Source organism: Polypterus senegalus, chromosome 2 (assembly GCF_016835505.1).
Source record: "Polypterus senegalus isolate Bchr_013 chromosome 2, ASM1683550v1, whole genome shotgun sequence".
In the NCBI taxonomy this organism is placed as follows: domain Eukaryota; kingdom Metazoa; phylum Chordata; class Cladistia; order Polypteriformes; family Polypteridae; genus Polypterus; species Polypterus senegalus.
Genome location: NC_053155.1, coordinates 58,816,544 through 58,831,073, shown reverse-complemented (window position 1 = coordinate 58,831,073; position 14,530 = coordinate 58,816,544). Strand labels below are relative to the sequence as shown.

The 14,530-nt window shown below is 38.5% G+C and overlaps 1 protein-coding gene across 50 annotated transcripts in view; it reads right to left on the bottom strand.

The window, feature by feature from the left end:
- Nucleotides 1-14,530, bottom strand: part of LOC120522953 (sporozoite surface protein 2-like) — a 117,180-nt gene that overhangs the window by 86,093 nt on the left and 16,557 nt on the right. For all 50 annotated transcript variants that reach the window (XM_039743805.1, XM_039743806.1, XM_039743802.1 and 47 more), the window contains exon 2: nt 5,893-6,171. In XM_039743805.1, the coding sequence (XP_039599739.1) occupies nt 5,893-6,171 (279 nt within the window). The remainder of the gene's footprint in view (nt 1-5,892; nt 6,172-14,530) is intronic.

Sequence of the window (14,530 nt, the reverse complement as noted above, 5' to 3'; positions counted from 1 at the left end):
TATAAATATAAATATATATATATATATATTTACACACACACACAAACATATATATATACATATCTATACATATACACATACATATACATACACACATACATACACACACATATATACACACAAATACATATATATATATATACATACACACACACATATATAAACATATATATACATATACATACATATCTACATATACACACACAGCTATTTCGTATCAGTGTAATACGCTGTTTGTTAAAACGGATGACACCCGCTCTTACGTGCAAGTCTGCGTGGATATTATGAACTATCGTATTTGTTCAAGTTCTATTTAAATTTTAAATAGAAGGAATTTTTATTTAGTCGACAGAAATATCTTTGGTAGGAATGGTAAAAACAGACAGGAATATTATTCCTGAATAAATCAACTCAAACCTTAAACAACTTATAATATTTTGCTCTCCATAAAAATATATCCTGTCTAAATTATACAAGTTAGAAATAAAGTAAACATTAAAAGAACAAACATTCAAATTTCTTTACTCTTATGTAATTTTATATTTTATAAAAAATAAACTTAGATTTTAAATATCCCAAAAGATTTTTCTCTCCATAAAAATATATCCTGTCAAAATTATACAAATTCAAATATGAACATGCTGCATAACAAAACCTAGAAATATAAATAAAATGTGTTCCTTTCAGCAATAACAAATCAAATCATTCAGTTTTTTTGCTCATATGTCATTTTAGAGCTGGACGCCTGGCATCTTTTTTTGGCAACAAGTTCGTTTCTGTTTGGTGTGAGTTTCTGTGTTGTGGAGATTCTCAGGATGGATTGCAGGTGCTCATCAGTGAGGCGACTCCTGTGTGCTGTTTTGTTAGTCTTTATCACTGAGAAGAGCTTCTCACACAGATATGTGCTACCAAACATGCACAAGGTTCGAGCCGCATGTAGACGGACTTTTTTTGTTCTTCAAAGTCACCAAAGCGCCGTGCAAACTCAGTGTGCTCAGTTTATCAGCAAAGTGCGATTTGGGAACACCGTAGTGACGACTTGGTTTAACATTACTTGGCAACAGGGAAAGTGGGGCAAGTGGTTGTGTCTCCCATAAAAGCAGCCTCAATTGAAATCACTTTGTGATTGTGCACGGTAAAAACATCCGCTGAAGTGTCAGATTCTTATTTAATTCTTCTGCTTTGCATTCAGGTCTTTCAGGTTACCCTGATGTTTTGTTTTATAGTGCCGTCTTAGATTAAATTCTGTAATTACAGCCACATTAGCTCCACAAATGAGACACACGGGTTCAGTAAACATATACTCAGCCTCCCATCGGTTTTAAAGGCTCTATTTTCAGAATCAACTTTTCTCTTCAGCATCGTGTGAGCTAGCTTCGCAATAACTTGCAGCATCTTAAGGTAGACTTGATTAACGCGTAACTGTTCGGCAAGGCAGCTGAAGCGCTGCATTATGGGATCTGTAGTTTATTGTGTTACCAGCGCTTCATATACCCGGGCTTTAATAACAATAATACATTATATAAAATGATCGCGGCCCTTGAGTTTGACACATATGGACTAAATAGAACTTGAAAAGATATATTTTTTCAAATGTGATCGCGCAATTCAGATAGAGTTGACGCCAGACTACAGCCTGCATGCCTCAATAAGTCATCCTCCCTTGCCCTTACTTTTTACCGCTCATCTAATGAATACACTGAGTATGGCTTTACCAAAACAATCACTGATGGCGAATAAAGTATCCATTATTCGAGTATGTAGATCGGGTTATATATATACATATATATACCCGTATCGCAGCGGAGAAGTAGTGTGTTAAAAAAGCTAGAAAAGAAAAGGGAACATTTTAAAAATAACGTAACATGACTGTCAATATACAGTATTTGTTTTGTGAGTGTTACTGAGTGTTGCTGTCATCAAGGATTTGATTATCATTATTTCTTTCAATCAGGTTCGTATTTGTAGGATGTGTTGTGTTCAAGTTACATTCCGTGTTTGTCAATCGTTGTAAAGAGAACAGGTTTCATTCATCGATTTGTTTCTTACTGCATCAATAAACAGCTCGTTTTCTTCTTTATCTGAGACCTGACACACTGCATGCACGTTTTTTTTTTACACTGTCTTCCTTTAGCGGGACATTGACTTTTTCCAACGTGTGCTTTGTTTCCACAGTAGTTGGATTTATGAATATGCTTGTATGTATGAGACGCTTCATATTTTTTGCTGCCTTTTCAATTGTGTAATTCGGTTTTGTTCAGCCTTTGGAACTGTTGCCTTTTATCTGTGCACTGCGTCAGTTCACGTGAGCCACTCGGTGTACATGCATCGAAGGTTCCCAGCTGTGCTGGTGCCATCTCGTGCTATGTCCATGGCTGTATTTAATGTTACCTTAGTCCTGGCACTTAAAACTTTCTCTCGCAGTTTCGCTGAGTTTGTGTCAAACACCACCCTGACCATCTCATCTTCCTCTCCATAAGCACAGTCCTTCACCCGTGAATATTTACCCGTGGCAGTTTGCTATTGGATTGCCGCCGACGGACGGCCTTATATGGGCAGGCACTAAATTACAAACGCCAGCGCAGCCTGTCTATGGACTTAATTTAAAGTGTAGGTTTACATCGTGCTTTGTTTCCGAAGTAGCAGAACTCATGAATATGGTTGTATATGTCACTCGCTCGCTTCTTATTGTTTCGCTGCCTTCTCAATTATATAATGCATGTTTTCTTCAGCGCTTTTTGAGGTCTTCCTGGTTTTCTATGTACTGCATGATTACGTGGGAGGCGTGATGATGTCACACGAAACTCCGCCCCCACGGCGTTGAAGCTCATCTCCATTACAGTAAATGGAGAAAAACTGCTTCCAGTTATGACCATTACGCGTAGAATTTCGATATAAAACCTGCCCAACTTTTGTAAGGAAGCTGTAAGGAATGAACCTGCCAAATTTCAGCCTTCCACCCACACGGGAAGTTGGAGAATTAGTGATGAGTCAGTGAGTGAGTGAGTGAGTCAGTGAGTGAGTGAGTGAGTGAGTGAGTGAGGGCTTTGCCTTTTATTAGTATAGATTAAAAGCCTTCTTGTTTCCCATTTACTGTTATCCCTCAGCCTTAAGGTGTCTGTTAATCATGATTATCTGGACTATTTATGACTGATTGTCGATAATTGATTGGTACAAACAAGTTAAGAAATGTATAATTACCTAGTGTTAGAGCCAAACCCTAAAAAATTCCTGATTAAATTAATTTGTAGAGTAAGAGATTAAATTAAAAATATTATCACCAAGAAATAATGAATCACGAGTGCCACCTTTTGGTCACATTTTTCATAGTTGCAACTGTATATTCAGAAATAGAAAAAGGTTAAGATAGTCTCCAAAGTTCTAACTACAAGGATTGAGAATGTGCTTCCTACGGTACTATCACAAGGCCAAACTGGATTTATTAAAGGCAGACACTTAGCTTCCAATCTTTAACACCTATGTAATGTAATATACTCACCCATAAAGTCTAACACCCTAGAGATCTTATTATCTTTGGATGCAGAAAAACATTTGGTATGATTGAATGGGGACTACCTATTCACTACACTGCACAAATTTGGGCTTGGCCCGAATATATGTGCATGGATCAAACTACTGTATACCAGTCCAGAAGTTTCAGTTTGTATTAACAACATTATTTCAGACTAGACTCTTCAAACTAGAATGTGGTACTAGACAAGGATACCCTCTGTCACCACTGCTATTTCCAATCTCCATTGAGCCATTGACTGTTCACTTCAAAATGCATCTGAGATAAAGGGGATATTCAGAGAAGGATTTGAACAGAAAATATCAGTATATGCAGATGATATGGTACTACCTACATCAGACTCACAAAATTCTGTGCCTGCAGTCCTAAAAGCACTAACAGAATTTCAAATGATATATGGACTCAAAATTAATTTGAATAAAAGTGTGCTTTTTAGAGTGAACTCTGTAGCATGCAACATTAGATTGTACACCTTCACTCTAATCCACACAGATCAGTTTAACTGCCTAGGGGTAAACATCGCAAGTAAATATAAAGCTCTTTTCAACTAAAGTTTGCTGTTTGTATGTAAAACTTAAACAAGACGTGCATAGATGATCTACCCTCCATCTCACTTTTGGCAGGGAGAATTAACACTGTCGAGATGAAAAGCCTTCCTAAGCTGACTTTTTCTATTTCAAAGCATCTCCATATACAATAACAAATCATTTTAAATAAATTACATGCAATCATAACCTCATTTGCTTGAAATTCAAAACATCCATGCATTCCAGAGGGTGACCCTACAATGACCTAAAACAGTAGGTTACATGGCTCTACCTAACTTTCAATTTTATTACTGGGCGGCAAACAAACAAACAATGAAAACCTGGACACTGATACAAACAGATGAACATACACAGGCTTGGTCCACAATAGAAATACAATCCTGCAGTACTTCTTTATATTCCTTGCTTTGTACCCCAGTAAATACAAGTTATTATAAATATACCAACAACCCAATTGTCCTTCATTCATTCAGAATATGGAAACAATGTAGGAAGCACTTCAAGATAGAGAAGCTTTTCTCTGTGGCACCTCTACATGATAACCACCTTTTTCCACCCTCTATAACTTACACAGTTTTTAATGTTTGGTAACCGTATTGCATTAAATCATTTAGAGATTTGTATATAGATAATGTCACTGCATCCTATGAATAATTACACTTCAAATTTAACTTCCCATCAACATAATTTTTCCACAATTTCCAAATTAGAACCTTTGCTAAAAAACTGTCCAATTTTCCTCACCTCCTACCCTTTTCTGTTCCAGAAGAAATACTGGTCAGAAGACTCTGATAGCATCACTACAATTAATAAAAACAATTTAGCGTCCCTTCCTTTCAAAGATTGTAAAGTAAAGTGGAAAAAGGATCTCTTACTCAACATTTCAGAAAAGTAGTGGAAGGCAGCCATGCACAGAACTCACTCGAGATCCATATGCACAAAGCATTCAAATATTCAAATTAAAATCTTTCGTCAAGCACATCTATCTCATTTAGAATTGTCCAAAATGTTTCCAGGGCAAGATCCAACCTGCAAATGTTGCAATCAAGCTCCATCCTCACTAGGCCACATGTTTTGGGTCTGCACCAAATTAGCATCATTCAGGACAAACAATTTTAATGCCTATCAGACAGCTCTAGTGTCATAATCCCTGCTAATCCATTAACAGCTGTGTTTGGTGTACTCCCGAACGGTCTTAAAGTGGAGAAGAACAAACAAACTGTATTTGCCTTTACTACACTATTGGCACATAGATCTATCTTGCTCAAATGGAAGAATTCTAATCCACCTCTTTTAAGTCAGCATGGGTAACTGATGTTATATACTGTTTGAAATTGGAAAAAATCAATTCTCACTTATAGGATCTGTTCAAAACTTTTTAAAAACCTGGCAGGGTCTAATCAATAACATTTTAGAATAAACATTTGAATTGGGTATAGCTGGGGGCCTGAGTTGCCTTGAAAGTTTCCATATTGTAATCTTTTTAGTTAGCCAATAAAGGGTGTCATTTTGCTTGACTTTTCACTACATTCATAATGGCTAACATGGTACAACACCCTAGTACTACATTTACTTTGGGTAAAAGGATTCTCTTCCCTCTTTTCTACTCTTAAAAGTTTTACTCTGCCTGTTGGCCTTCCTCTTTTTCTCTTGGGAGGGGATTGAATTGCATTTAATTTTGTTGTTTAATTTGAATGTATGGAATGTTACTTACGTTTAATAAAATACACATAAAAAAGAAATAGAAAAATGTTATTATGCAGATCACAAGTTGCATCCAGCTAAGTAGCAGCAAAAGCAAAAAATACTCACCAAGTACTTCCAGCTCAAATGTGAATTCTTTTACAGTAGTTTGATGTATTTCTGCAGTATATTTCCCTGTATCATTATTTTGTAAGTTTGAAATTGTAAGAGATCCATTATCTTTGTTTATGTTGGCTCGACCATTATAGGACAAAAAGCAAACATCACTGGTAGAGTCTATTTCACATACTTTATCTTCATAAAATTTCCAGGTGATCTCTTTAGGAATTTCATCAAGTTTCAGTTCAAATGTCACAGTCCCATTTATTAAACCAAGAATAGGTTCACCTATAACAAAGAGATAAAAAAAGATATTAACAGATCTTGCAGCTGCCACTTTATTTCACAAGTGAGCAGGAGCTTGGGGAAGTTAATAGTATCATATTGGAAAACTGTCCTCTGCTAAGAAAGTAGAAGCAGTTGTAGTAGGAACAGTAGCAGTGGTAACATACAGAATATAATGAAATCCTTTCTTGGATGGTCCAGACAACATGCAACACATTACCTTAATGTGTTAAACTGCACAATTTCTCTTTCAGACCAAAAAACCAGGTTAATGTCAAAATCATTAGTCCTGAATTACTGAAATGTATTTTGCAATATAACTGTGTTTATAGAAGTTGTAAATTTTACAATTAATTACTGAAAACATAGTCTGCCAATCAAAAGATGTTCTGCATCTTTTATGCAGTATATATGTGAAATGTTGCCATTTTTGAGCAGTTACCAAAGTTTAATTTTGAAATTCATAAAATTACATAAAAACATGTGTCCTCATCAATTATTTTAACTCACCATTTATTATTATTATTTATTATTACTAGCCAAAATACCCAGTGTTGCCAGAATATATTTGTAGAATGGGTTAAGGAAATTAAGCAAAAGTTGATGTGTTTTTTTTAAACAGTGACCTTCTTGTTATTGCTAGCTGTCCCATCTGTCAACCACACTGCCTCTTTATCAATTAGTCTGCTCTTGTGAGGCGATAATTTGTTCATTTTGGGGCTGATTGGATTCCAGAATTGTGGTAACTCCATGTTGGATACTAATAATGAACACTGTCATGTCTGAGTTGTCCACTTAGTTAAAAGCAAATGGTTCATTGTGCTTAAATTATGAAAAAAGTCAACAAAGCAGGGGTTAAAACAACAATCCTTTTGATTTTTATTTGTGTTGTGTTGCACTTACACTCTCAATTAAACCTTACCTAACACCACCCTGCGAAAGCACATGATACTTCTTTTATTATTACATCAGACAGAAGCAGCATGTGGCGTAACCTGGGCAAATAAAGCTATTCTGTTCATTTCACTTGCTTTAAGCATTAGTGTGCCAACTGTACCCCACAAAAAAAAAAAACATTTAGTCCCACCAGAATCAAAATTTGGGTTATAAATTAATCAGTCTTGTCCATATGGTCATAGAGAGCAACTTAGCAAAATTTGGTCCAGATCGATAAAAAAGTTTAAGATTCTATAGGAATCAGGCAGACATTCAGTTTTATAGATATAGATACAGGGCTCCAGACAGAAAAAAAAATTTGGGAGCCATTGGCTCCTAAACCCAAAATATTTAGAAGCCAAATGCTTTTTTTGGGAGCCATAATCTCTACCGCATGCCAAATGTGAAATAAACAAATAATATTTACTTATATTGTTTATTTGTTTCTTTGGTCTACCTCACACTGCCTTTCCTTTCTCCTATCTGAGCTATTTGACTTGCCTACTAGTGTCCTCTGCAAGGTCTTATAGATAATAATAACAGAAGAATAAATGACACATAAATGTGAACAGTGCAAATGTTTACTAATAAGCAATACTTCAAGTCCAGAGTCTTATACACAACATGTGTAAGGAACACTACAAATACAAACACTGAAAATGTCTTACACATAATAACACAAGAATTAACACAATAAAAAACATTATAAACAATCATTTCTGAAATAGTCACTTCGCAATGAGTGTACAAATATAAAGAAATTAATTACTCTTCAAGTTCACCGTCACTAACCATTACAATGTCAGCATCATTAGGCCAGCCAGTATACTTTGGTCTGCGCTTTTTTTTGCTGGCTGACAACCAGCTTTTTACACTGGGCTCTGGGTCAAAAAGTTCAAGTGTAGGGCCCTCTGTACTGATCCTTACCAAGTCTTCCAGTGTTTCTAAACTTAGGGAGTTGCACACTTTTGATTTTATTCTGTTTTGTGCTGAAAATCCTTGCTCGCACTGAGCTGCAGATATCGGAAGCACCAACATTATTTCGACTAAGTGAAGCAGATTTTTTAAATCTGTACAGAATGGCTCCTTGCTCAGCATCACTGTCCATAGGTCACCATAAGTCTTATCCATAAACTGACCCTTCACTAATATTTTCAACATTAGCCATTCCTTCTGCACAGCTATGACATCACAGCCATTGTTTGATAAGAGCTCCCTGTATCATTTAACAATTGTGTCTATCTCACACATGCCATAGCTATCAATGTTCTCTGGCCATGCATCATTACAAAACACTGAAAATGACTTGATAATTTCTGATCCCTTTTGAATGTCCGTGCTGTGTAACACTTGCCATCTTGTTTGCAAACCTGACATCCAATTCTTTAACAGTAATGTCAACTGTTTTCTCAATTGCAGCCTTTAGATCACTTCTGAATGTGGCCTGATTTTGGGGGCCTTTCAATTTAACATTTTGGAAGGTTATGACTGTGTGGCTACTTGCAGCCCTCTCACTCCTCACACTGAACCTTAAGGCTGAGGACCTACAGTGGTGTGAAAAACTATTTGCCCCCTTCCTGATTTCTTATTCTTTTGCATGTTTGTCACAGAAAATGTTTCTGATCATCAAACACATTTAACCATTAGTCAAATATAACACAAGTAAACACAAAATGCAGTTTTTAAATGATGGTTTTTATTATTTAGGGAGAAAAAAAATCCAAACTTACATGACCCTGTGTGAAAAAGTAATTGCCCCCTGAACCTAATAACTGGTTGGGCCACCCTTAGCAGCAATAACTGCAATGTGTGCAATGTGTTTGGCTCTTTCCTTTATGTCTATGTTTTTGGACATGACTGCAAGGTGCTCCATATAATGATGCACAGCAGTGTACTGCCCCTGACCTGTTGCAGAGTTTGAATGGAGAAAAACTGAGAGTGCCCGATAAATGTGTGGCAACCAGCGCCGAGTTTTTACTGCTGATGGGTTTCGTACTGTGCATCCTAACTCTGCTCCTATAGCCTTCAGCTCCCGCTTGCTTTTGGGACTGAAATGATACGTTTTCCACATTAGCTGTAAAAGGTCATAAACTTTTTCAATCATTGGCACTGACCTTTGTGTGTTTAGCATTGCCAGTTCCAGCCGATGGGGTGGACAGTGGAAAGACAGAGCATGTTCACCTATCTCGTTTCTGAAAAGTGCCCCTATTCCCCCTGTTGCACCCATGTTCACGCTTGCACCATCTGCTCCAAAAGCACTCATTTTATGTACCCACCAATTTGGGTTGGTTGGGTCAGCATTCTGAAGCAGTGATTTAATGGTGTTTTGAATCCCTTCTGCATGACCATAATCAATCTCAGCCAAACCTACTAGATGAGTCTTAGGTGTTCCATCAGATACATTCCTACAGCATGTGATGACATTGTCTTTCCCTGAGACATCTGTTCCAAAATCAGTTATAACAGAGATGTAGTTTATCTTTAAAGCTTCTTCTAGCACATTACTTTTTAATTCATCTGCAATGCAACCTACAAACTCTAAACATGCTGTATCCTTATCGTATGTTTTGATACATCCATGCCATTTATTTTTAATTCTTTCATCTCATTTTCTGTCCCTTTCTCACAAGCACGTTGAACTGCCTTTGCTATGGGGGCGTCACAAGGAGCAGACCTAGCGATCACACAGTCTCATTCTTGTGTTTCTTACTCTCACCATGCTTTTTCACAGTTTCCTTTTTAAAATGGCTTGTGCCACAAATGAATTCTGTTTTACCAGCAATTTTTTGTCCGGCTTGTGCACAAAAGCTGCAATACATCTTTCCATTATCATAGCATAACCAAGCAAACTCCTGTAACCAAGCCGCTTTAAACTGTCTTCCAGGCGGAGCCGGGGGCGCAGAAGACTGCTAACGGGACGGAGTTGTCATCCTATAATAACTGTACATTTCCGGATGCCGGTGGCGTACCTCAGATAACTCACTGACTGAATTATCTTCGGTTCGTTCAGAAGTAGACAAGGCAGGATTTGGACGAGTGGGCATTGAGAAAAAGCCGGAAATTTTTCGTTTGGCCATTTTTCGTGTTACATGGAAACTTAGAACATTTCGTGTGTTACGTGGAAAGTTAGGACGGAATTCGAGGAGTAGGCGTTGCCCGATTCTCTTCTATTTCAGATCCCTATCCGCAGCAGTTAGCACGATGACGTCTGAAGCAGAGTGGGCGTGTCAGATGATGCCTCGCTTCGGTTTGGCTTTAATCACGTGATAGTGTAATAGGAAAGGCAGACGTGGCTGAGAGTGTTCGCACATAATTAAAAGCCGTTTCTGCTGCTTTAAATTTAAAACTTTTCTTAGATTGAGAGAGAGTCGCCACCGGCGACTGGAATGAAAAAACTAGTCGCAAAATAGAAAATCAAGTCGCATTCCAGTCGCCATCTGGAGCCATGGGATAGCACATCAATGCATCACCCAAAATCAGCTTCTATGAATGTGTCCTAATACAAAATGTACTAGGACACGCTCTTAGAAGCCTATCTAACTTGAGCAAGGGCAATTGTGCCAATGGTCAAATCACTCCTTTATAACAAATCACTCAAAAGCAGTATAGGGGGGAATTCAGAATGTTCAGCTGTCAACAAAATATAATGTAGTGACCCGGCAGCCAGCACTAGCGGCGTGACGCATTGTGGGTAATTTATGTAAATGCATTGTGGGTAATTTATGTAAAAGCATTGTGGGTAATTTATGTAAAAGCTTATTGTTGCGTTAAATTAACAAAGTAACCTAATTGTCTTTCCTGTTGTAAGTGTTGTATGTGTTTGCGCTCAACCGGTGGGGTGGGTTGGGTTATCGCCGTCCGGGGTTGTTGAAATTGTAAATGGTTACCATCAATGAGAAAGATGGCTCCGTTAATGACCTTGGCAATGGCTATACAATGAGTTTAAGCTTTGTTTACTGGCTATCTGCTTAATAAAGAGATACAACAGGACAGAGCTGTGTTATTGCTAAGATTTCATCTAAGCAATTATTGCCGAGACACTCGGAGTCGTGCGGTGTATGGGACACGAGTGCTCGTTACCTAAAGAGCTGGGTACAGCTGCGTGCATAACGCTGGCAGTCCGCTAGCCGACAGCTTGGGAGAAGTGCACGGCAGAGTTCGGCTCTAAAAACTTTAAGACTCAACCACGGGTCGCTACAATAATTTTAAAAATGTTTTCCATATGATCACAAAACAAATCACTGTAAATCATCTTAAACATTACAAAATGTGCTTTAATTACTGTCCATTTTAACAATAGTAATTAAATTTACTAATTAATTTTTATTTTTTAATACTGTAGCTACCAATTACAAGATTGTCCTTCTCCATTATAACCAAAAAATTGCACAATTCAACCAAGTTTTCTGTCAAAATTGAAAATAAATCGTCATTACTTGCCTGCTAAATGACTGCTATACAATATGTAATTCTTCTGTCATAACTAAATACAAAACCTACACCAGCTTGCTAAATTTTAATGTAATGTGTCCATTGTAACAGCTGAATATTTTTCCAAAAACTAACCTTTTTAAAAAAAGAGCAGAAAGCAATGATTTAACATATCCATCCATCCATTATCCAACCCGCTACAAGTATATCCTAACTACAGGGTCAAATTAACACAAAAATTACTTTTGACAAATGTTACTGTCTTGCATGTTGTATGAGCCTGCATAATATATGATTACACATATTTATCTTATACATGTTACGCAGCAAAGTCCTGAAAAGTATGATATCGCTCAAAGCAGTCAATTGCATGCATTGCCACATTGCACTGCTTACAATATGTGTATGTATATGTTGCACTGGTGCATCCTTTTCAATTGTCTGTTGCTGCACTTTCTCACATATGTTGTTAGTGTGTACTGTAGAGAGACAAGTCACCCGTTTGGCATCGTGCCATGCCACTGCCACCAAGTTTTCCGCCCGCATAAAAACTGTATTGTCACCTCTTTTCATCTTTAGCCTGTCTGGCTTCAACTGTGAAGGCATGTGTCTCCTGTTCAAACGCACTGTGCCACAAGCTCCAATTCCCCTGCTCTGTAGCTCCATGAACAATTCTGGGCATGTATAAAAATTGTCCATGTACACAACATGACCCAAATGTTCATAGCCCTGAAGCAGCTGCAGCACCCCTTGGGGTTTGCTTCTGGTTATCACAGAAGTGAATAAAACTTTGCAGCAGCACGTACCTATCACGCAGCATAACCTGTCCAAAGCCACCAGGAGACAAAGCACTTTGGACCAATGCTCCCTGAAGTTACTGTATATCACCAGTCTAGTCCCATCTCTGTTTGTAATGCCACAAAGCCCTTCATCTCATCTTTTGTTGCGGGTTTCTTCTTTCAAAAACGAGAATGCGGTGCAAGCGCAGCCTGCGATTCAAAAAATTGCTCTGCATACCTGTTTGTCTCGTCTGACAGTAGCTGAAAGGCAGCATCAGGAGAAAGCAGCCTGAAGTAGTCCAGCGGCTGGTAATCTCTTGTGTCCAACAGCAAGCCATGCTGTCTTGTGAAGTCCGGTAGCCAGTTTAGCTCCCACGGATCAATGTCTGTGTATTCCTCCCACACGAACCTTGCCGTAGGTGCATTGGCTGTGCGAATGCGCTCAGCTGGCAGGCAATCAGCTGGGGTGGCATCGGCTGGTGTCCGATCAGCTGATGCCAGTTCTTCACTCTCTTGCTCGATCTCCTGATCACCGTCAACAAATTCATATTCTGAAAAATCGGAGTCCGACTCAGCGATAATGCGCAAAACATCGTCTGCAGAGTATTTTCTTTTCTGCACTTGCTTCGCTCCCTTGTGAGATGTCGATGCCATCTTGCATTTGTTTACATTTCGTAACTCACGCACACGCAAGGATTAGATACCGAGTCAATGAGTCTAACATTCCTGCAAACAGAGAGGGAATGCCTGTGACGTAACAGTGAGTTTTGTCACCATTAACAGCTGATTGTTGCCCTCTGCCCCTGGATGTCGACTTTTGTCGACATGCACTCTCAACCCCTCCTGTCGACATCCGCCCTAAAAGAGTTAAACAATCAATATTAGTCAGTGAGGCTTCTTTTTGCACAGAGCTGTGACCGGAGTTTATTTTCACATACTGTAAATTTGGCAAACTGACACTTCAATTTCAAGGGCCATGAGTAGGGCGGCGTATGCTGCAAGTGATCTTTTCATTCGCAGCCCGGCAGTGGCGGCGACTTGACCCGCAATGTACAGTTGTACTTGAAAGTTTGTGAATCCTTTAGAATTTTCTATATTTCTGCATAAATATGTAATATTCGATCATTTTCCTCAATAAATAAATGACCAAGTATACTATTTTGTCTAATTTGTTTAACTGGTTTCTCTTTATCTACTTATAGGACTTGAGTGAAAATCTGATATTTTAGGTCATATTTATGCAGAAATATAGAAAATTCTAAAGGGTTCACAAACTTTCAGGCACAACTGTACATATTTTGGGCGCCAGAAAATAACAGTGTCTTTTAGGATATTCCAGTCAGACCATTTGCTCTGGACAAACTGTTTAATATGGAAGAGTTTGTCACAAGAGTATTTTAGCATGATACTGAGCAATACTTATCTGATACCAGTGGAGAAGCAGCAAAGCACAGCAGAGCCGGTGGGACAGGCGGGTGTGGTAGCATAGATGAGCGGTGATAGCAAAGCAGCTGAAAGCATAGCAGGAGGAGGTAGCAAGATTTGGAGGTTCCAACATACAGCCATAAACAAGTAACCCTGGGTATTACAGGCGTGATCACCCCAGAGATACAAGCCAGGTGGGTATGAACATCAGATCAGTTCTTAGTCATAAAGCACAATAAAATGAATCGGCAGCAGACAAGCATTGGAAACATAATCAAGGAGACAGATCATCCCAGGCTCCTAGATCGCCAGGTACAAAGAAATGTTTGTAGGTCTCGTCCCGTAATCCAAAGATTCAGTTGTTCCCAGTCAAAGTAAAGTCCATAAAATCTGTAAAAATTAAACCAAATCCATATAATTCGAGTCAGCTGCATCCACAAACTATACATACAATAAAGAAAATAAAACAAGCGTAAGAAAATGCAGGATCAAGGTGAATTTTGCAAAAAGTGCTGTTAACAGGGAGGAGTGGCAACAACATGCGTGCACCAGCATCCCCTCCCTGAGCAGGAATCCTTGAAAAAGAGCTTTGCATTTAGGAGACCTGGGTTCGCTTCCTGGGTCTTCCCTGTGTGGAGTTTGCATGTTCTCACTATGTCTGTGTGGGTTTCCTCTGGGTGCTCCGGTTTCCTCCCCCTATCCAAAGACATGAAGGTTAGGTGCACTGGCGATCCTAAATTGTTCCTAGTGTGTGATTGATATGTGTGTGTGTGTGTGTGTGTGCCCTACGG